Source organism: Anopheles darlingi, chromosome 2 (assembly GCF_943734745.1).
Source record: "Anopheles darlingi chromosome 2, idAnoDarlMG_H_01, whole genome shotgun sequence".
NCBI classification, from domain to species: Eukaryota; Metazoa; Arthropoda; class Insecta; order Diptera; family Culicidae; genus Anopheles; species Anopheles darlingi.
The window spans coordinates 90,552,220-90,571,901 of record NC_064874.1 but is presented as its reverse complement, the minus strand read 5'-3'; the positions used below and the strand labels follow the sequence as shown (position 1 = coordinate 90,571,901).

The window sequence follows — 19,682 nt, the reverse complement described above, 5'->3', positions numbered from 1 at the left end:
ACCAGCTGTACGAAAGGAGTTTCCCGAAACGTGGTTATGGCAAACCATTGCACCCAAGAGGTGGGATCTATTCTTGTCACAATGCTTACTGGTTCTTTTCTATCGTTTCTACATTGTATGTTAGCATGGGCTGGTCTAGTAGAAAATACTAACAAAGTAAGATACCGAGCATATCTTATTGGTTCTTGCTCCCTCCAAATGAACATTGTTGTAGCATTTTGATCGAGGAACACAATTTCGCTCATATCATCAGGGAAATCGTGCAGAATGTAATTAACCCGGTTATTGTTTTTGTGTTCTAAAGATCCCTACACGTTCGACAGCGATGTCCTGATATCAGCGGAATTTCCGATTCCGATGCCAGCTGCTTTTCCGATACCGTTGTCTGAGGTTGAGCTTTCTTTATCAGCTCCAACAGTTCGGAAGGAGTTTCCAGAAACATGGTTATGGCAAACTATCGCTTCAAAGAGGTGGGATTGAGAACATATTTTCAATGTTGTGGCGGTGCGTGTTGCATCCTTGGTTAATCACCTTTTTATGCAAAACCATATCATTTTGTCGGCATGGGTAATAGTGGATGGAAATTAATAGGCGACATTTGAACTAAATAATGCGATGATCGATTTTCATGACATGAGGAATATTGCAGTACCATTCGACATACTATTGTCTTACAAAGTGCCGAAAAGTAGTTTGTTTATTGAAAAATGAAATATTTCCTATTTTAGCCTCAGTTCAACAGCCATGAATTGAAACGGTTAATATGGTGACTGCTTGTTTTTCAACATTTAGGTCATATACCAAATTTAGAGGCATATGTGGTTGCCACAATTCATGTATTGCAACCTCCTTCGTTAACACGAATAGCGAAGTAAACAAGCGGTTTTTGTTTGAATGCACTCATTTTGTGTTCCATAGAGCCTCTAGTCATGGCGCTTTCCTCACATACATCAGTTGTGTCGTATAGTCTCATAAAAGTTGATGGAATGCCTTTTATGTTTAAAAGACGCACAACTAAACCAACCCAAAATCTCAGAGTTAAAACTACTCCAAGACCCGCGGAGCAACCTAGTCCAGTTATACGAAAAGAATTTCCACAAACGTGGTTGTGGCAAACCATCGGTTCCAAAAGGTGCGATTATTGCCTTGTATTATGAATGCGCGAATTCACGTATTGTATACACCTTCCTTAACACACCACCAGTCATTCGTATCAGTATAATAGGGATAGGCCTAACAACAATCTTACTCACCCACCATATCTTTAAATAATTCTCCGAGATTTTTAATGATAAGCAACAATATTGTTTCATTCGTGTTGGAGGAGGCTTAAGCAGTTGTGTTTGATGTAATGCTTCCATTTCGTGCTCCATAGGACGTCGTTTCCAAGTGTATCACCGAAAAGGTACAGATGTTAATTATAGGCTCATGCATGTAAGCATAGCAGCATTATCTCCAATGCGAGTTGAAGCAACTCTAACACCCGAAGTTAAACCAGTTCCAGTTGTACGAAAACAGTTTCCAGAAACATGGTTGTGGCAAACCATCGGACCTAAGAGGTGGGATTGTGGTCTTGTATTATGGATGCACCAATTAATTTATTGTATCTTTCTCCTTTTGTGTACAACCATTCATTTGTGTTAGTACAGTATAATCGGTGGATACTAACCAGTGGACTGAAAAGTGTAAGCAAATTAGTCACCTAGTAAGTCTGTAAAGAATTGTGCGTACATTTTTTTTCTATGTTTCATTCGTGTTGCCTCAATTGTATGTGAAGGAGTGATTTTTGGTTTAATGCGACCATTTCTCGCTTCATAGGATCTCCATTCCGAGCCAGTAATATGGAAGGCATTCAACTTCGGGCCAGTAGCTTGATAATAAAAAGACCAATGCTGGTTAGCCGACGTAAAGCTAAGCCAGCTCTAAAACTTGCAGTTAAAACAACTCCAAGACCCGAGGCTAAACCAGCTCCAGTTGTACGAAAAGAGTTTCCACAAACATGGTTGTGGCAAACGGTCTGGTCCAAGAGGTGTGATTATGGTTTTGTATTAAGGACGCATCCTCCTTCGTTAACACAACCCCAATCTCATCTATGTCAGTATAGTTGTGTGTTGCTAACATGCGGACCAAATAGTATAGCAATTTACTTACCTAGCGTGTCTATAAACAATTATACTTTGTAATATGAACCAAAGCTGTAATGTTTCATTCGTTTTTCCATGGAAGGGAAGTGAAAATGTGGTGTTTGATTTAATGCTACCATTTTGTGTTCCATAGAAAAGCTAGAATCAACTAGTACTAGTACGACGCCACGTACAGCAGTTGTTAACCATAGCCTTATTGGAAACGTAAATCGACCGCCTAAGTATAAGAAACGAAAACCTACATCACCTCCCGAAGTCGAAATTAAAACAACTCAAAGACCCGCACAGATACCAACGCCAGTTATTCGAAAACTCTTTCCACAAACATGGTTGTGGCAAACCATTGAACTGTGTGGTTCTGGCAAACCATGGAATTATAGCAAGAGGTGTGATTTTTGCTGTGTGTTACGCATGCGCCGATTATGTATTACATCCTTAACCAAGTGTTACTATCATGTGGACCAAGCAGTCCTGCTGTCGCTTTTTATGTGACGCTTTTGACAAACGATGCTCGGCTCAAGATACGACAGTGAGAATGCTACAGTTGGAAGTTTATCAAACATGTTTAATATTTGTGTTCTGTGTTCTTGTGATGTTTAATATTTGTCCGTCCGTCCGTCCGTCCTCATATATGTTAAAAAAATATCATCACATGTGGTGGTTCAAAAAGGGCAGGATCTCCCTGATTACGGTTATCGAAAAGCATCGCCACTAGGGGTTCTGTTATCATACTCACACAAACAACACTAACAAAACGATTTAGTATGACTCGCTCACAACGAGATAAACATAAGAACTGTGGACGTTTGTAAAGGGCAGATTCAACATTACTACTCTAAACTACGAACTGTTGCTCTTAAGGTCACTTTTCGGTAACTTGAACATTTTGTATGCTCTTTAGGACCTAAGGTGCAAGCGAGAGGACGTTCTAAAACTAAACCAATCAGACCGGTAATCGGCTACTCAGTTATGCTCTCTGATGATAATCTTGTACCCTTGAGGAAACATATACCAGCTACTACAGTAGCTCCTACAGCAGCTCCGGTCCAGTTCATACCTATAGTTAGAAAACAGTTTCCAGATACCTGGTTGTGGCATACAATCACACCAAAAAGGTGATCTTGACCAAGCGATAACTCATGGAGCATGATTTATGTTGCTCTGAAGCATGGACTGAAACGGTGCATGCATGTTCTTGCCTGCAGAGTGCATGGTCAGGTTGAACGATTTTGCTAATCTGATTATAGGTTTCGATTTAAGTTGCTCAACTGCTTTAACATTCATCATCCCTACAGTGTATATGTTCCGACATGGAAGGCCCGTGATGCAGCACGCGGCAAACAATTTCGTCCTAGTTAATGTCATCCATTACAACGACAATACGCCTCAATGGGTTCCGATAAAGATCGTCCGTCGTTCGTTTCCGCAATCGTGGATTTGGGAAACGGTCAATACCGCGAGGTGGGATATGGTTGTTATTTGTTCGGATGGTTGTTATCATGGCTATGCTAGCACTGTTCTATTCGAAGCAAGCAGCAGCTAAGCGTCCTCACTGCTTCGTTGCTTCTCTGGGTGTGCTTTTGTTTGGACACCAAAGGGTATCCTAAGAAGTGCACGCATGCATTCCGCGACCACTGGCATTTTGTAACAAGCAATGGTTGGCCTATTTAGAGGCCCAACCTTTGACGGAGCTCAACTCAACGAACTGGGCATAGTTTAACAGCAAACCATCACATTATTCCAGGGATCTGCCAAGACAGACGACTGGGTGATATCAGCAGAATCATAATCCCATTCGGTGGTGGAGAAGTGACAAACTTTGTCATAAATAACTTTCCGACAAATTCTAACAGCCATCATAGTATAGGAAAAAGTATACCGCGTGGAACGTACGTTCAAAGAAGCCTTTTTCCGACATCTTGGATTTGGGAAAGTGAATCCGACGGGTACGTACGTGTGACCCATAGCTACGTTGGTTTGCAGGAACGGGACGGTTGGTTTGCAGCACAGCACAACGGGAATGAGGAGGGGTGTATGAGAGATATGATATGGAGCCAAGTGGTTTATCTTCGAGGGGTTTGTTTGTGTACTTACCAGTGAGCCCGTTTCCGGTTGCAGAATATGCAATCGCGAGTGTGCAGTCAGAGGCGAGCTACGACCGACAGTCGCCAGCACCGGTGACCGTTCGTAAAGAATTTCCAGAAAGTTGGATTTGGGAAAGCGTTAAAAGCATCGATGGGTTTGTATTTGGTTGTCCTTAATTTACCGACTTGCCGTGGTTGCAGTTGGCCCACTCGTATGGCACAGTGTTTATCGGGTATTCGCTTCTTCTTCATCTTATTTCCTCCTCGTCGGTATCCTATTCCTGCAGCCGATTATGCATATTTTGTGCCTTTAAGGGGTGGCTTTGCACTATGCACTGCTTCTGCTAGACTCGGGATTTAAGGCTGAATTTAAAAACCAGGGACTTTCTCAGGATGGCTCAGAGCACAGTTCACCATTCATCTTCGCCTGCTATCATTCATTATGAATTCCTCCTATTCCTAGCCAATAACACGTTGCCTGAGGCACCGATTTATAAGTTCCATCGCGCCCCGAACGGAACTGTACTGTACACCAGCATCGAGAAGCAGCCACGAGCGCAACCGAAACAGGTGCTGATCACCAACACGCGACCGCCGTTGGCGGGCCCATTTGCCTTTAGCCGGCTGCCGCGGCCGCACCGTGACATCCCACGCCTTTTCCTGTCGCAGGAAATTCAAAATACATGGCTTTTCGATAATACCTACTCCGGGTAAATATGATTCCGTGTGTGTTTACGCTTTGCCACGCACCTAGCGATCGGCGAATGTTTGTGCGCCATTGAAGGGCAGCAAGCAGCCAATCCAACAAAAAGGGTCAACAATAACAGCCGCAACTACTCCAAATGCTAAAACCAACCACCACTTGGCAATGCTAATATTATGTTCGCAATACGTCGAACAACTCGGTTCTGGAGTGCGTTAAACAATTGGCAACTGACAACTGACAACTGACCCCCAGTTACCTTGTGTTCTTAAGTGCCACTGAATAGGATTAACAACTGCTTTGGCTGTTTCCCAATCTGTGGTTGTTGCAAGCAGAACCAGACGAAGCAGTTACGCCCATTTACTGCAATGTACGGAAGTGCATTAATCGACCGATTGCTTGCTGGGTGTTGTGTTGTGGTTGGTTGGAACAATTCACACTAGCGACTCATGACATGGTGACAGGTAACCCATCATCATATGCATCTATTCATCTGGTTCCATGGTACACATTGATGGTTACTAACTTCACGTAGCGCTTATTATATTATGCACGATGTTTTCTACGACTAAATCTTGCTCTATGCTTCCCATTGTATGTCACTAATGCTCTGGCTGATTGTAATTCTCGCTAACATAATACATGTGTGAATGAGAGTGATGAAAGGATGCTAGGCTAACGACGATTTTCCTTCTTCGGCGCACAGCTTCAGCGGTGAAAAGACTCTGCAGAAGAAGGTTCCCGATACGATTACCTCGTGGATCATTACGGGTTTCTCGGTGAATCCGGTCTACGGTCTCGGACTGACGCAGAGGCCTCGTAAGTTGAACGTGTTTCTTCCGTTCTTCGTGTCTACCAATCTGCCCTACTCGGTGAAACGTGGCGAGGTAGTCGCTATTCCGATCGTCGTTTTTAACTACATGGAGGACGATCTTACTGCGAAGGTGGTGCTCGAGAACAATGAGCAGGAGTTTGAGTTTGCCGACGTCGAGAATGAGGTCATCGACACATCGAGTAAGTTGTTAGAATCTTATTGTGGCTCAAAGGGAGTGCTAACTCTGATTGCTGTTTGTTGCAGAGGTCGAACTGTCCCGTGAGAAGCGTGTAGCTGTTCCGGCTAACTCAGGCAAAACCGTATCGTTCATGGTGAAACCGAAAAAGCTCGGCCACATTACGATCAAGGTACAGGCAACATCGGATGTGGCCGGTGATGCTGTCGAGCGACAGCTCCTAGTCGAACCGGAAGGTCTCCCGCAGTATGTGAACAAGGCCGTATTTGTGGACCTACGCGCAACACCCGAGGTGACGAAGAATTTTGAGGTAGAAGTCCCACGCAACGCGGTTCCGGACTCGACCCGCATTGAAGTCGCCGTGATCGGCGATGTGCTCGGATCAACTATCCAGAATTTGGATTCACTCATTCGCATGCCGTACGGATGCGGTGAGCAGAACATGCTGAACTTTGTGCCGAACATTGTGGTGCTGGATTACCTGAAGGCGACCAACAAGCTGACGGCGAACATTGAGGCGAAAGCGAAGAAGTTCATGGAAGCCGGTTATCAACGGGAGCTAAGCTACAAGCATGGAGATGGTTCGTTCAGTGCATTCGGAGAGAGTGATAAGAGTGGAAGCACCTGGTTGACAGCGTTCGTGGCGCGTTCGTTCAAACAAGCCGCCAGTCACATTACGGTCGATGAGTCTGTGATCGACAAGTCGCTGGAGTGGCTAAGCGATCATCAGGCTCCGAACGGAAGCTTCCCCGAGGTCGGTGTCGTGTCGCATAAGGATATGCAGGGTGGTTCCGGTAGCGGTGTTGCCCTTACCGCCTACACTTTGATTGCATTCCTCGAGAACTACAATTTGGTAAACAAGTACAAGAATACCATTAACAAGGCGATCGATTACGTGTACCGTAACACGGAGTCACTGGACGATACGTACGCTTTGGCATTGGCCGCTTATGCGCTCCAACTGGCCGATCATTCGGCGAAGGGTGTTATTCTCGCGAAGCTAGATGCGAAGGCTTCGACAGACACCGATAGCAAGTGGTGGCACAAACCCATCCCCGAGTCTGACGCCAAGAACCCCTGGTACGGTAAGCCGAACTCGGTGAATGTGGAAATGAGTGCGTACGCGATGTTGACTTTCATCGAAGCCGGTCTCGATACGGATGCCCTGCCGATCATGAAGTGGTTGATCGGACAGCGCAACGATAAGGGAGGCTTCCAGTCCACCCAGGACACGGTCGTGGGACTGCAGGCATTGGCTAAGCTCGCGGCGAAAATCTCTTCACCCAACAACGACGTTACGATCGCGGTCAATTACCGTCAAGATATGGAAATCCGAATGATCGTAGATGCGGAGAATGGTATGATTTTGCAAAAGTTCGAGTTACCGTCGACGACGCGCAATATTACGCTGCAAGCAACCGGTAGTGGCTTTGCCGTGGTGCAGCTCTCCTACAAGTACAACATGAATGTTACCGGCGAGTGGCCTCGGTTTGTGCTCGATCCTCAGGTGAACGCCAATACGAACCCAGACCATCTACATCTGTCGGTGTGCACGAGCTTCGTACCATCCGGTGGTCAGAATGTATCTAACATGGCCGTCATGGAGGTTAGCTTCCCCAGCGGTTTTACCGCTGACTCTGACACGCTACCTTCGCTGGAAAACACTCCCTACATTAAGGTAAGAAACGATCGTACCAACCATGTGGCCAAATACAGTGCATTCATGATGTTTTAAAATATTTGTCTAACGCAGAAAGTGGAGACCAAAGATGGTGATACGACAGTTGTGCTGTACTTTGATAGCCTGGATCAGCGCGAGCTATGCCCAACAGTATCGGCCTTCCGAACGCATAAAGTGGCCAAGCAGAAGCCTGCACCGGTTGTGATCTATGATTACTACGATAATTGTAAGTAAACGGATTAGGTTGCATGGAAATCCACAGGAGCTAACACGGTGCTGCCTGGTTTTGTTTCACCCTTAAATAGCTCGCATCGCCCGGCAATTTTACGATGGACCAAAGGCTTCCCTGTGTGATATCTGCGAAAACGAAGACTGCAGTGACGCGTGTTCGATCAAATCCCAGAAACAGCGCTCTCCTGCTGAACAGAACGAGGCAAACACCAGCCGTACTATGATCGGAAACGCTGGTGAGAAGTTCAACGTCAGTTTCCTGACACTTCTGCTGTCTTCGGTGGTGTTGAGGATGGTTCAGTGAAAAAAACAGCAAGTAGCACTAGTGTACACTCGCTACAGTTACCATCAGCGCGAACGGAGCGGGAACTGAGGATGCAGATGAGCTCATTTAATTGCAATAATTAACAACGTAGCGCGCACAGCACAAACGAAAAATTCTATGCAAATAAAACCTTGTCCATCAATATACACGGCGGCATGCGGTTATTTTTTAAAGGGATCCTACACTCTTTACCGTTCATTAAACCTAGATCATGAAAGATTCAGATGAGGACTTTGTTTAACTGTTGTGATGTCAAGATTGCGATTGACAAGCTTGGGCTTTACTACACAGTAATCCTGCCCACTGGGTTCGTTAGCCAAATTAGCATGCTGTTATCAAATTTATGCTGTAGCGAGGTTTTTGATTAATCTGTGGTCGCTTCCAGCTTAACAGAACGAAACCGGTGTACATGCCGGAATGAGGCGAGACTTTAATTAGGCAATGATCGATCGAATCCCGTTCAAAGCGGATTGTTCGTTGCTAGAAAAAACAAAAGCAAGCAAAAAACCGCGGCCACGGTGATAATTTTACAAATGATGTAACTTTATTCTGGATTTCATCCGGACATGACCTGCCCACCATTCGCTCGATGATGGGGGTAAAGGGTATGTATGGTTGAACTTATCATCCCGTTGGCGACGGTGGTGGCGGGCATTGTAATATGTGATTGATGCTTAAATACTGTCTCATCTATGCTATACTTAAAGCTCTCGTACCATCTTAAGCGACAAAACGAAAATGCAATAAATAGAGGGGAGAACGATCCGTGAAACCGTGCGGATACTGATCTCTCCCATCCAGTGAAATGGGTTGCTGCTGCTGCTAGAGAAGGCTGCCGATTGTGCGGGTGAAGGAGTTTGTGCTTAATCTGGCAGATGGGTCAACGTCAGCTTGCCAGTGCATCGATAGATGCACTCGTCAGGTGGCAACTCTCCAATCTCGTACAATTTCAGCGACATGAGTGCCATCTTGGAGTGTCCGGCGTTGAGAAAGGCAATCGTTGCGTCCCGTCCTGCATTCTCCACCAGCACATCGTGACCACCGGGATGCTGAAGAGAAGGATGAGAAAATAAAGAACGTGAATCGGAGACGATCGTACAGATTTGAACTGAAATGTTATCAGCAGATATGCGACGTGCTCTGGCACATGCTGAGCCCATGCAGGTAACAGACTGAGTACTACGACACGTAGATCTTTTGTGATAATCAGTTATCATTCTTTGGGCATCCTCGTTTTGTTTGATATCTTGCTGGGACATTCGCCAAGTGACGATGTTTGCGTTGCGAGTAAATATCATGCCCTTGCGGACATGATGTGTGTGTGTTTCGCATACAGTTTCGGTCTCTAACAGCCCTTTCTTAAATTTCGTTAAAACCAAATAACAAAAATGCCTCTCTTGATAAACCTTAACGAACATCGCTGTATCGCGTATCGTTATCACTAGTCACACTTACCAAGCGCAGAAAGCTGGTGATATCGTACACACGATCGTACAGCACGATCCAGCAATCTTCGAACGAATCATGATAAGCAACCTCACTGAGAGTAATCTGTTTGCGTAGACGCTGCTGGTGGCCAATGCTGTTGCTATCGGGAACGGATGCTTTGGTGAGATGAAGAGCGGCCATCGCCAGCTGCAGAATGGTGGTCGCTTTAGGGCCTGGCCCATGCACACCGTCACAACCCTCAATCGGACTGTGCACCTGCGTCTCGACGGAGGACATTTTCACAGCACTGCACTCACTTTTTCGTCCGATTATAATTTCCTGCCTTGATCAAAGCGTTGATAGCATAGCCCAGTAATGCTCGAGAAGAATCCTTCGAGTAGATGAAACACTGCGCACGAGCGTAGGAAAGGGAATGAGGATCGTTCAGGAAAAGGAAGACGTACCGAGTCTTCGTTGTGCTTCCGTTGCCGACTATTCACCGAATGGATTGCCGAGGGCACTTGCACTCCCTGTTATACGGATAAGTCTAACCGAATTGTCGAGGGATGTTCGGTTCGGTTCCGCGATGTCATCGTTTCGTCCATCGTGCTACATCAGCGGCGGTACCGAGCTAGCGCCGCACGTCGTAGTATATACATGCAGTTTGCTAATCGATGTAGGTGAAAGCGACCAGCGTCATCTATGCAAAACATGCCAACCAGGCAGTGATAAGTAGTTTATATTAAAGTTGTTTGCCGCCGATTGCCATCGATCGATTGGCTGTCCTTGTTTAGAGAGATAGTTGACATGGATTCAAATTCGGAATCGTATCGCCGCCATGCTATCTGCCACGTGGGCACTGTCGGTTGGTGGGTCGGTTGGCATCTTCTCAAAAATATCAAATCAAACAAATGTTTATCAATATTATTGTGTACTGCTTTTGTTTGAATACTGCACTTCTGCTAACAGTACAGCACCGGACGATGCATCGGCTAATGTGCAGTTGGTTATCAGAAAGCTGTGATCATTCCTAGTGTGCAGCACACTCTTGCTGTCTGGCGTAAAGCGCTACTCTCTAATCTCGACATAAGACAATACATAAGACAGTCGAATTCGGGTACGATGCCCCATGCTGCTGTCCTCTAGACAGCGGCGCGTGTGCTATCACGCTCGGTGGCTGTGACGAAGCATGTGTAAAGAATGGAGGCGGGGAGTTTAGGCTTATCAGCACCACAGTGGATTGTGCTCCGTAGATGACTGGAGCGGTGGCACGACTTTTAGGGTGTGCGGATAGTATTCGTGAATTACGAGCGTCTGTCGACGAAATTTCGGTCGGGGTCATTGCATATAACGAATTTGCTTGGAGCAGCTTTTTGTTGCGTCTAATGACTGACAATTCTGGAATTTGTCACACTGAGCGGTGCAGCATGTACTGAGAACTTTGTCTGGCTATGCAATTAACGGCCGGATCTGCCTGTCGATCATTGTAGCGGCTCATTGATAACTAGAGATTCTCAATGAAACATGCCCGTTTCACTAGAAACAAAGGTCAATAAACTCGTTCACTCGGCCTAATGAGGACACGTGGCTATTATCCGGAGTTACGGTGGTGTCTCGTCTGGCCCGGATATCGTGGATCGTTACACGCAGTAGTACTCAGTTGTAAGTATTCCCAAAACCGCGTGGTACGGCTCATTCGAAATAAGCCAGCCCTGTTGCGGTGTACGGTGGATATGTACGGTTTATGTAAAGCGGGTGGCCTTTCCTAATGTAAAAGCAGCTGCACGATCGCATCGGTTCGCTTTGGATGCGGTAATATGAGTCCTAACCGTCTCCCTGGAACCGACCGCAGCACTCATACGGTTGTCTCAAGGCCGGTCTGGCCCTTTTTGGCGACACTATTCCCACCATTTTCGTTCTGCCTCGCGCCCTTCCTGGTTACGCTCATTTCACAGCCGCTCTGCTAACAACATGAGTAAGGATTCAGACATGGAAGAAACCACATATCAGCACCGCGCGACACCAAGTGACGTTTTGTTGGTGACCGCAAAAATCGTAATTACTACACGAGCCGACAACTCGCTGCATTGAGCTTTGGCGCAAAAAAGTACAAATAGTACGTCGGCACGTGGCTTACTTTTTGTTTCAGCTAGCGCCTCGAGCTGCTGTATATGCTTTTGGGTAGTTCTAGATCTTTCTACCAAGCAGGCCACCGTGCTGGAAAAATATGTTGCATTTTTTTATTGCTTTGTGGGACTTTTTTGCTTTTCTCATTAGTGCGATTAAGATTTCCAAAGCTTTGAGGTCATGCAAGAGATTATGCTATGCGTGATCCGTCTTTTGGATTGTATGCATCAAATTTATTCTCTGTTGTCAGTTGACGGCAGGTTCTACGCACGTGGTCGATTCGTTAAAAACACAAACTGAATAGTGCGCAATAGTTGTTATTTTCAATCGGTCGATTTGTCCAGGATCACAAATGAATGCTCGTCATATGCCTCTTAACACGTGCACTCAACGTAGTGGTACTGGTATGTTTTGCTGCACCACTTGCTGTGGGGGGAGCAGTCCAAATGGCCATTCTAGAAAAAATGCTTGGTGACTATCTCCGTGAGGTGGTGTGAAACACAACAGACACCGTAACGCGAACGAATCGCTTTTGGTTGTTCAGAAATAGTTGCTAGCGTCGAACTGAGGAACTGATAAGCACTATTTTTTTAGTCACTAAAGGGGTGTTTTGTTGGGTGTTGGGGGCAACGTTGGGGTGGTTGTTTTTTTGTTTACTTTTGAAACAAAAACTGTGTCGAAGATGCAATAATGCAAGATGGACATGTCTAGAAACACGTGGATGGATTGTGATCGTTTGACGAGTGTGACGAATTACAAAATTTATTGCATCCAGAACATATTCCGACGGTATATGATGCCCGACGGAATTATGCATTCCATCGAAGAATCCAGAAGAATAAAAAAATGCAGCTGCCTGTAAAATAAAAACGGTCGATTCAAAATCTAGAGCCGCCGGATAGTTTTCGGCCGCCGCCAAATTTTGGTTTTTGTGGTGAAACCTCGCCCACCGTGCTTGGAAACGGCACGGTGGGATTCTTACTCGTTTCTGGACAAAAACAACGAACAGAAGGAAAACAAAAAACAAAATCGTGAAATCGCCTCGGAATTTTGTGCTGTAAAACGAGTGAAACCCGGTGTAATTTCCTTGGAGTGCCGAAAGATTGTTTCTTCCTTGCTGAACAATCTCCTAAAACGACATTATTCAATGTCCACGGGTTTTCCCGAAGAGAGTCTGTGCGTTCGTTCTCGTTGAGAATTAATTTGGGAGCCCAAAAGCGCTCCAGCGCCAGCTGAAATAGAAAAGGAATACTGATAACAACGATAATGAGCAGTCTGGGAAACGGAAGCCACCAGAACAACCCCAACAACAACACCGGAAGCAGCCAGAACTCGGCCGCAGAAGGAACCGTGATGGACCGCGGAAGGTAAACCCGCGATTATTGATTGTCGCGCGAAAGAACACACATAATTAATGAATCAATAAATTCCCTCTTTTCCTTTTTCGTATCATTACCGTGTAGCTGCATTCTGGTGCGTTACGCAAGCCAGAACTCACTCGACGAAAGCTCACAGAAGCAGCTGCCGCGCGCGAATGGAAAGGAAAAGACGACGGGCGCGTACCGCAACAACATCCACACACAACGATCATTCGAGGCCATGAATATGATGAGAGAGTACGTAACCTAATTCGCACGCACCTACCAAAACTGTTCACCCATTGTTCTCTGGCATCTTTACAGACAAAACCTGCTGTGCGATGTGGTGCTGGTGGCGGAAGGGATCGAGATTCCAGCCCATAAGATGGTGCTTGCCTCGTGCAGCCCGTACTTTTACGCCATGTTCACGGGCTTCGAGGAGAGCCGCCAGGATCGGATCACACTGCAGGGTGTCGACCATCGGGCACTTCAGTTGCTGATCGAGTACGTCTACACGGCGGTTGTCGAGGTAACGGAGGAAAACGTTCAGATCCTGCTGACGGCCGCCAATCTGCTGCAGCTGACGGACGTGCGAGACGCTTGCTGTGATTACCTGCAGACACAACTCGATCCGAGCAACTGTCTCGGGATACGTGATTTTGCCGACATTCACGGTTGCATCGAGCTACTGAACTACGCCGAGACTTACATTGAACAGCATTTCTCGTAAGTGACCACGCTATGGTGTGATCCGTATACTTTTTCTCATCTCTTGTCCCTTCCCCAGAGAGGTGTGCCAATTTGAGGAGTTTCTGAATCTCACCAGTGATCAGGTGGTCAATTTAATCAAGAGTGATCGTCTCTCGGTTCCGACAGAAGAAAGGGTAAGCGCAACGATGAGGTTCGGCTGTGCGATGTGGTCACTAATCATGCTTCGGTTTGGCAGGTTTACGAATGTGTCATAACGTGGATACAGTACGATGTGCCCGGACGGCAACACAATCTGGCCGATCTGATGGAACACGTCCGGTTGCCGCTGCTCGCGCAAGACTATCTAGTACAGCACGTCGAGAAGGAGCAACTGATGAAGGGTGACTTGCAGTGCAAGGATTACATTATTGAAGCCCTCAAGTACCATCTGCTGAAGGGCGAACAGAAGACGTCATTCAAAACGCCACGCACCATCCCACGGCAACCGGTGGGCCTTCCCAAGGTACTGCTCGTGATCGGTGGTCAAGCACCGAAAGCAATCCGTTCAGTCGAGTGTTACGATCTGCGGGAGGAAAAGTGGTATCAGGTGGCCGAAATGCCGACGCGTCGTTGTCGTGCAGGATTGGCGGTACTAGGCGATAAGGTATACGCCGTCGGTGGCTTCAATGGCTCGTTGCGCGTGAAAACGGTCGACGTGTACGATCCGGCACTCGATCAATGGACCACTAGTCACTGTATGGAAGCGCGACGCTCTACACTCGGTGTGGCGGTACTCAACAACTGTATCTACGCGGTCGGTGGTTTCGATGGATCGACGGGACTCAGTACGGCCGAAATGTTTGATCCAAAGCGACAAGAGTGGCGGTTGATTGCGGCCATGTCGACGAGACGCAGCTCGGTCGGTGTTGGTGTGGTTAAGGGCCTGCTATATGCCGTCGGTGGGTACGATGGAGCTTCACGGCAGTGTTTGGCTTCCGTCGAACGGTACGATCCGGCCACCGATACGTGGACACCGATCGCGGAGATGTCAGCAAGACGCAGTGGAGCCGGTGTCGGTGTGCTGGACAATATTCTGTACGCTGTCGGTGGCCACGATGGACCGCTGGTACGTAAATCGGTGGAAGCGTACGATCCGGTAACGAACACTTGGCGTCCGGTCGGTGATATGGCGTTCTGTCGAAGGAATGCTGGCGTCGTTGCTCACAATGGAATGCTGTACGTGGTGGGCGGTGACGATGGCATCTCGAACTTGGCCTCGGTGGAGGTGTACAGCCGTGAAACGGACAGCTGGCGTATTCTGCCCTCGTCGATGAGCATCGGTCGTAGCTATGCGGGGGTTGCCATCATAGATAAGCCATTGTGAAGCGAGCAGCAAGGCGCACGGGCCAGCAATCCGTCGCACCAGCAACCTTTCCTCCGTTCCTACTCTCGAACCTATGCTAATTGCACCAACACCACCACCAGTAGTCTCCACCAGCAACGATCGTCAGCGGTAATGGGCGCAGCACTAGCACAGGATGCTTCAGTTGGCCAGCCAGGCGGTCCTGGCGTTGGTTGTTCTGATGATGAAAACAGTCAGGCAGAAGGTTTAAATCCCGAACCGGCCGCAAATGGTGGGCAGACGTCTGCTAATGCTAATCCTTCGGCCAATAACGTACACTACGAGAACATATATGAATCCATCGAGCAATATGCTGGTCTTGGTGCCGTTGGTGGTGGACCTTCCGGCCAACAGCCCATCCATCGATCAGCTGCCACATCGGGCCAAGCTTCAGCTCCTCTGGCGAATGGAATGATGCACAATGTGCATATCAATCCGTACCATCATCCGCTGGCATATCGGAATGAGCTCTACGATCGAACTGCCGGTTACGATGTACCGCGTGGACGTGGAGCTGGCCAGCCAGCGAGCTACTATCAGAATCAAGCGTCGTTACAGCCTTCTCTGCTCCCTGGAGGAGGAGCACCAGCGGCGGGAGGCCCACGTTATGCAAACCTTCATCTTGATCTCAATCGATCGCGCTATCAGGCGCCAACGCAACAGCAACAACGAACACCGAGGCAACGTAGCTTCGATGATACGGAATCGTATCATTATCATCGCTATCAACCGAATGGCACCGGAGGATCGATGAAGCAATCCGATAATCTGTATGAGCGAGTGCGTGAAGAACCGGCGTACCAGAACACGGGCTCACTGGCGGCCAGTAATCGAACGGGTCTTTATGGGCGGTTCGATGTGATCGGCCATGGTGTAGGGCGGATCGAGCGTCATCTCAGTTCATCCTGTGGAAACATTGATCATTACAGTCTCGGTGGTCACTATGCGGTACTTGGCCACAGTCATCTCGGTACCGTTGGGCACATTCGACTTAATCAATCGAACGGTGGTGGTGGTGGTGGTGCCACTAACGGTAACGCATCTGCGCAAGCTCCCAACTCGATCACTCCGACTACCACCCAGACAAAGGACGGTGCGACGTCTTCATCGACCGTAAATGTGAAATCGTTCTTTAGTTGCTTGGGAGGCGAGAACTCGCAATCGATGAACAATCTGAACAAACCACCGACTACTGGGCCACTGGCTGGAATTGGTGGTAGTTCCGGTGCGGCTGGAGCTGCCAGTACTGCACCAGCTGATGGTAGTTCTCTATCAAATGGACAAGGAAGTAGCATCGTAGGAGGGTTAGCGAGTGCCGCAGCCGTTGGTAGCTCCGCAACAGGCACCATACCGAAGATTAATCGTAAAACGAAGCAATCTCAACAGCACCCAGAACCAGCGACAGTCAGTGGTTTGGTACCTGTCCATGCGGAAGCTCCGATAGAACTTGCTGGTGGGCGTGTTACGAAGCCATCGCTTCAGTGGCTGCTCGTCAACAAATGGCTACCGATGTGGGTTGGTCAAACGCCGCCGGATTACAAGTTTATCGACTTTAACTTTATGTTCTCGCGCAATTGCGATGGTTGTGCTACGGCAAACCACACGCCGCCACCACCACCACAGGAACTGGTTCGCTATGGACAGGCGCTGATCGAGCAAACTGATTACATTCCACCGGCACGCGAGTATCCGACAATGACCGGGAGCTATCCACGGGTACTACGCAACACACCACAGCTGGCTCGTCTCAGAGAGCACGAGTACGAGAACGTACCACTCGCTGACGGATCAGCGGCGTCCGGACTGCGCGCGATGACACCATTGCGTCCGATGGGTCCGAGAGCGGTAGTCACACCGGCAGCAGCCCGACCATTAGCTGGATCGGTAAGCCGTTTACGGGATCATGCATCTGGGCCCCGTACCGGGGCTGATTCATTCCGTAGCTGGTCATTCAATTTTGAGGACAACAGTTTCCGTCCGGCTCGTTCCAATGGATTCGTGCAGCAACAGCAAACCTCCAACAACAATAACGGTGCTGGTGGAAGTAGTCCGGTCGTACGCGATGTACGACGCATCACAGATGGCACGTTCGGTGCGCGGGACCTGCAACCTCTCGATCCTGGTCCAATACCAGGCCCAAGTGGGCTACGGCGAGCTACCGTGGCAACGGTATGCACGGCCTCCCATGATGACACAGGAGATGCTGCTACTAGCGAAAGTCATGACGTGCGTCGGCTCTCACTGGGATCGACCTCTTCATCCGGTTCCGAAAACTTTGTCATGGAATCGCTGGCAGCGGAAGTCGGAGGACTAGCAGAGGATAGCAGCATTTCCGGTGGTGATGTGGACGCAGGAGATGGTATGATGCTCCACGCAAATGGCACCACGGTTGGTGCTGGCTCTTCGAATGAATCATCCGAATCCTTCAACTACGAGCCAGAACTTGTGGCTGATACTGCAGATCGGTCCATGTCGGAGGATGAGGTAGAGATCGCTGTGGGTCGCATTTCTACGGCACAAACGAATGACGATGATGAGGCACGAGGCGAGAATTAATACCAGGGCCCTAAACGTACACTAATCTCTTTTGTGATCTGGCCGAAATGGTCGGTACCGGTAATGGCAACGAATGGATTCCTGTTTTTAATAACGCGTAACAAACTGTTATCTTCTCTTTTTATCTCGTTCTTACCAAAAACTGCTCAATATTTATTAGGCATTCCTTTCCACACCTTCCCCTTCCGTTACGAGCAGTCAGAGACTGGAATCTGCAATCGCAAAGCAAATTCGCAATATTCTGTTAATGTTAGTTCAATTGCGTTCCCTCCTTCCAAGGATTCCACTTAGCAATTCTTCGAAAGATAGTAATTTATGTTCCTTTTTTACGATGGAACACTAAGCACGAAACAAAACGACTTCGTGCATCACATTTCCAGTAAATTATTGACAAACGCGGATCGAAATAGTTGAGTGAGATGTCGAGGGGGCGGAAGGATATGAATCTATTTTAAAAATAAGAATAACAAATAACAATTATAAGATATATGTACACACACTTGCGCACAGTTAGGCTGGAAGTAGCGTCTTAGGCATTTGCATTAGCCACTACCCCTGGCAGACAGTTGCAGTAGGGTGGTTAGTTAGCTGTACGTTTCATAAGCATATCGTACGTTATTGCGTTCTCACCTGGATAGTGTAGCTGTACTCTCCGTCGTTACGTGCTCAATGTTAGACGGTATAAGTAAAAGGTACGAGAGCGTTACAGTACTCCTGCAGCCGGTACAGAACACACGAGAAAACGCACAAAACAGTTCCGCTTCCTTTTGTGTTCCATACAATCTGTGGCACAGCGACAGCGGCCCAAACGGTACAAACGGTTCGTTCTCTTTTTATTAGTATGTGACTGAGGTTCTCTTTTCGTTTGAATTGTTGCGTCGAGAACATTACGGCATTTAGCGTTACTAAGTTAGAAGGCGCAGTCCGAACACCCTCGAGATGATGATATATGCTCCGCAACGCTCCACGATTCCGAGGATCTGCATTTGGTATTCATTAGTTGGACGTTGAGATTAAAATACAATAAACGTGATAATGTGGTTCAAGTGTAGTAGTTTGCGTCACTTGATTTTGTTCTGTCGTACAACTTGCAGCAGCAGCAGCAGAGCATCGCACGCATGGACATTCCGATGACTCTCTAGTGGTGTATGGCGGTACGGCTCTGTACGCCATTCTCATTACCGATGGTTAACCTTGTCCACTGGCTCCTGCTCTGCTTTGTGCTCTGCCCGCTTATGTTATCGTTCCCGTTCTCCATACAGGCGCGCGAGCGTGCTCGAAGTGAATGTCATTATAGCATATGGGCCCCGACTAGCGCCAAGCCGTTTGCCCTCGTATCCTTGAATGCCTCCCAATGATTCTTATCCCGCTTGTATCGAACTACTTCTGACCAAACCCGGATTTGATTGCTGTTTGATGTAGAATAATGAACGAATGTGACAAGTTAATTTGAAATCTTGATCGATATAGAACGTTCATTGTGATGGCGCCAGCTGTATTTCGGGTACCGTTTTTCTGCCCTTGTTCTTCATTAGAACCAGGATGTGTGCGACCACAGGTTCGGCTCTCTTCCGTGAACGATTGAAATGAAGCTATCCTTCGGATCGATCCCGGTGATCATATCGATCATATTAATCGGTTTGAAGAGAAAATGGGAAGCAAAATGGGATCGCGTTCGCCGAGGAATTTGGTCAAAATGATCTGCGCTGTCACAAGAAGGGGTAGTTTGCTTCCTGAAGTATGGCCTGGGACACGAGAGCAGGAATTAAACAAATTTCATTGCCCCTTGTAGGCAGAAGGTTTAAGAACTTAATTTAACGACGTCTGACCAACATCATGCCCGGCGCGGTAAAATAAAAAACAGCTCAAGCGTACGAGAGACAAATACAAATGAGTGTGGCGAGGTGGTGGAAACAGTTGATCGAGACGGCATCACAACCGCT

The 19,682-nt window shown here is 47.6% G+C and overlaps 3 protein-coding genes across 15 annotated transcripts in view; 2 read left to right on the top strand and 1 right to left on the bottom strand.

Moving 5' to 3' along the window:
- The window catches only part of LOC125952064 (CD109 antigen-like), a 14,969-nt gene extending 6,566 nt beyond the window's left edge, over positions 1-8,403 (top strand). For 4 of the 12 annotated variants that reach the window (XM_049681312.1, XM_049681316.1, XM_049681308.1 and 1 more), the window contains exons 9-12: positions 5,638-5,945; positions 6,010-7,619; positions 7,695-7,848; positions 7,928-8,403. In XM_049681312.1, the coding sequence (XP_049537269.1) occupies positions 5,638-5,945; positions 6,010-7,619; positions 7,695-7,848; positions 7,928-8,157 (2,302 nt within the window). In that variant the 3' untranslated portion in view covers positions 8,158-8,403. Of the gene's footprint in view, positions 61-918; positions 1,133-1,375; positions 1,560-1,818; positions 2,030-3,045; positions 3,260-3,439; positions 3,606-4,241; positions 4,384-4,691; positions 4,939-5,637; positions 5,946-6,009; positions 7,620-7,694; positions 7,849-7,927 lie in introns of all 12 variants that reach the window. The other 8 variants (XM_049681304.1, XM_049681315.1, XM_049681313.1 and 5 more) reach the window with 8 other exon arrangements.
- Positions 8,404-8,788: 385 nt separating this feature from the next.
- Positions 8,789-10,120, bottom strand: LOC125952106 (cytochrome b5-like). The gene is made up of 2 exons (XM_049681381.1): positions 9,634-10,120; positions 8,789-9,227 (listed from the first exon to the last, which is right to left on the bottom strand). The coding sequence occupies exons 1-2, from the start codon at positions 9,901-9,903 to the stop codon at positions 9,042-9,044; spliced, it is 456 nt and encodes a 151-aa protein (XP_049537338.1). The 5' UTR covers positions 9,904-10,120; the 3' UTR covers positions 8,789-9,041.
- A 2,568-nt stretch (positions 10,121-12,688) lies between these two features.
- Positions 12,689-18,777, top strand: LOC125952065 (ring canal kelch homolog). 2 transcript variants are annotated; one of them, XM_049681317.1, is made up of 5 exons: positions 12,689-13,100; positions 13,197-13,349; positions 13,416-13,817; positions 13,879-13,975; positions 14,038-18,777. In XM_049681317.1, exons 1-5 carry the CDS (start codon positions 13,000-13,002, stop codon positions 17,737-17,739), a joined length of 4,455 nt encoding a protein of 1,484 aa, XP_049537274.1. In that variant the 5' UTR covers positions 12,689-12,999; the 3' UTR covers positions 17,740-18,777. The 2 variants fall into 2 exon arrangements, with proteins under 2 accessions (XP_049537274.1, XP_049537275.1); XM_049681318.1 differs by having other exon boundaries at positions 14,038-15,165.
- The last annotated feature ends 905 nt before the right edge of the window (positions 18,778-19,682 follow it).

Bases quoted from the DNA above. Each gene is read 5' to 3' on its own strand.
- LOC125952106 (XM_049681381.1), bottom strand. From the start codon at position 9,903: ATGTCCTCCGTCGAGACGCAGGTGCACAGTCCGATTGAGGGTTGTGAC. The intron at 9,228-9,633 runs GTAAGTGTGACT...CCTTCTCTTCAG, and splicing joins TCACCAGCTTTCTGCGCTTG to CATCCCGGTGGTCACGATGT.
- LOC125952065 (XM_049681318.1), top strand. From the start codon at position 13,000: ATGAGCAGTCTGGGAAACGGAAGCCACCAGAACAACCCCAACAACAAC. The intron at 13,101-13,196 runs GTAAACCCGCGA...ATTACCGTGTAG, and splicing joins ACCGTGATGGACCGCGGAAG to CTGCATTCTGGTGCGTTACG. The intron at 13,818-13,878 runs GTAAGTGACCAC...TCCCTTCCCCAG, and splicing joins TACATTGAACAGCATTTCTC to AGAGGTGTGCCAATTTGAGG.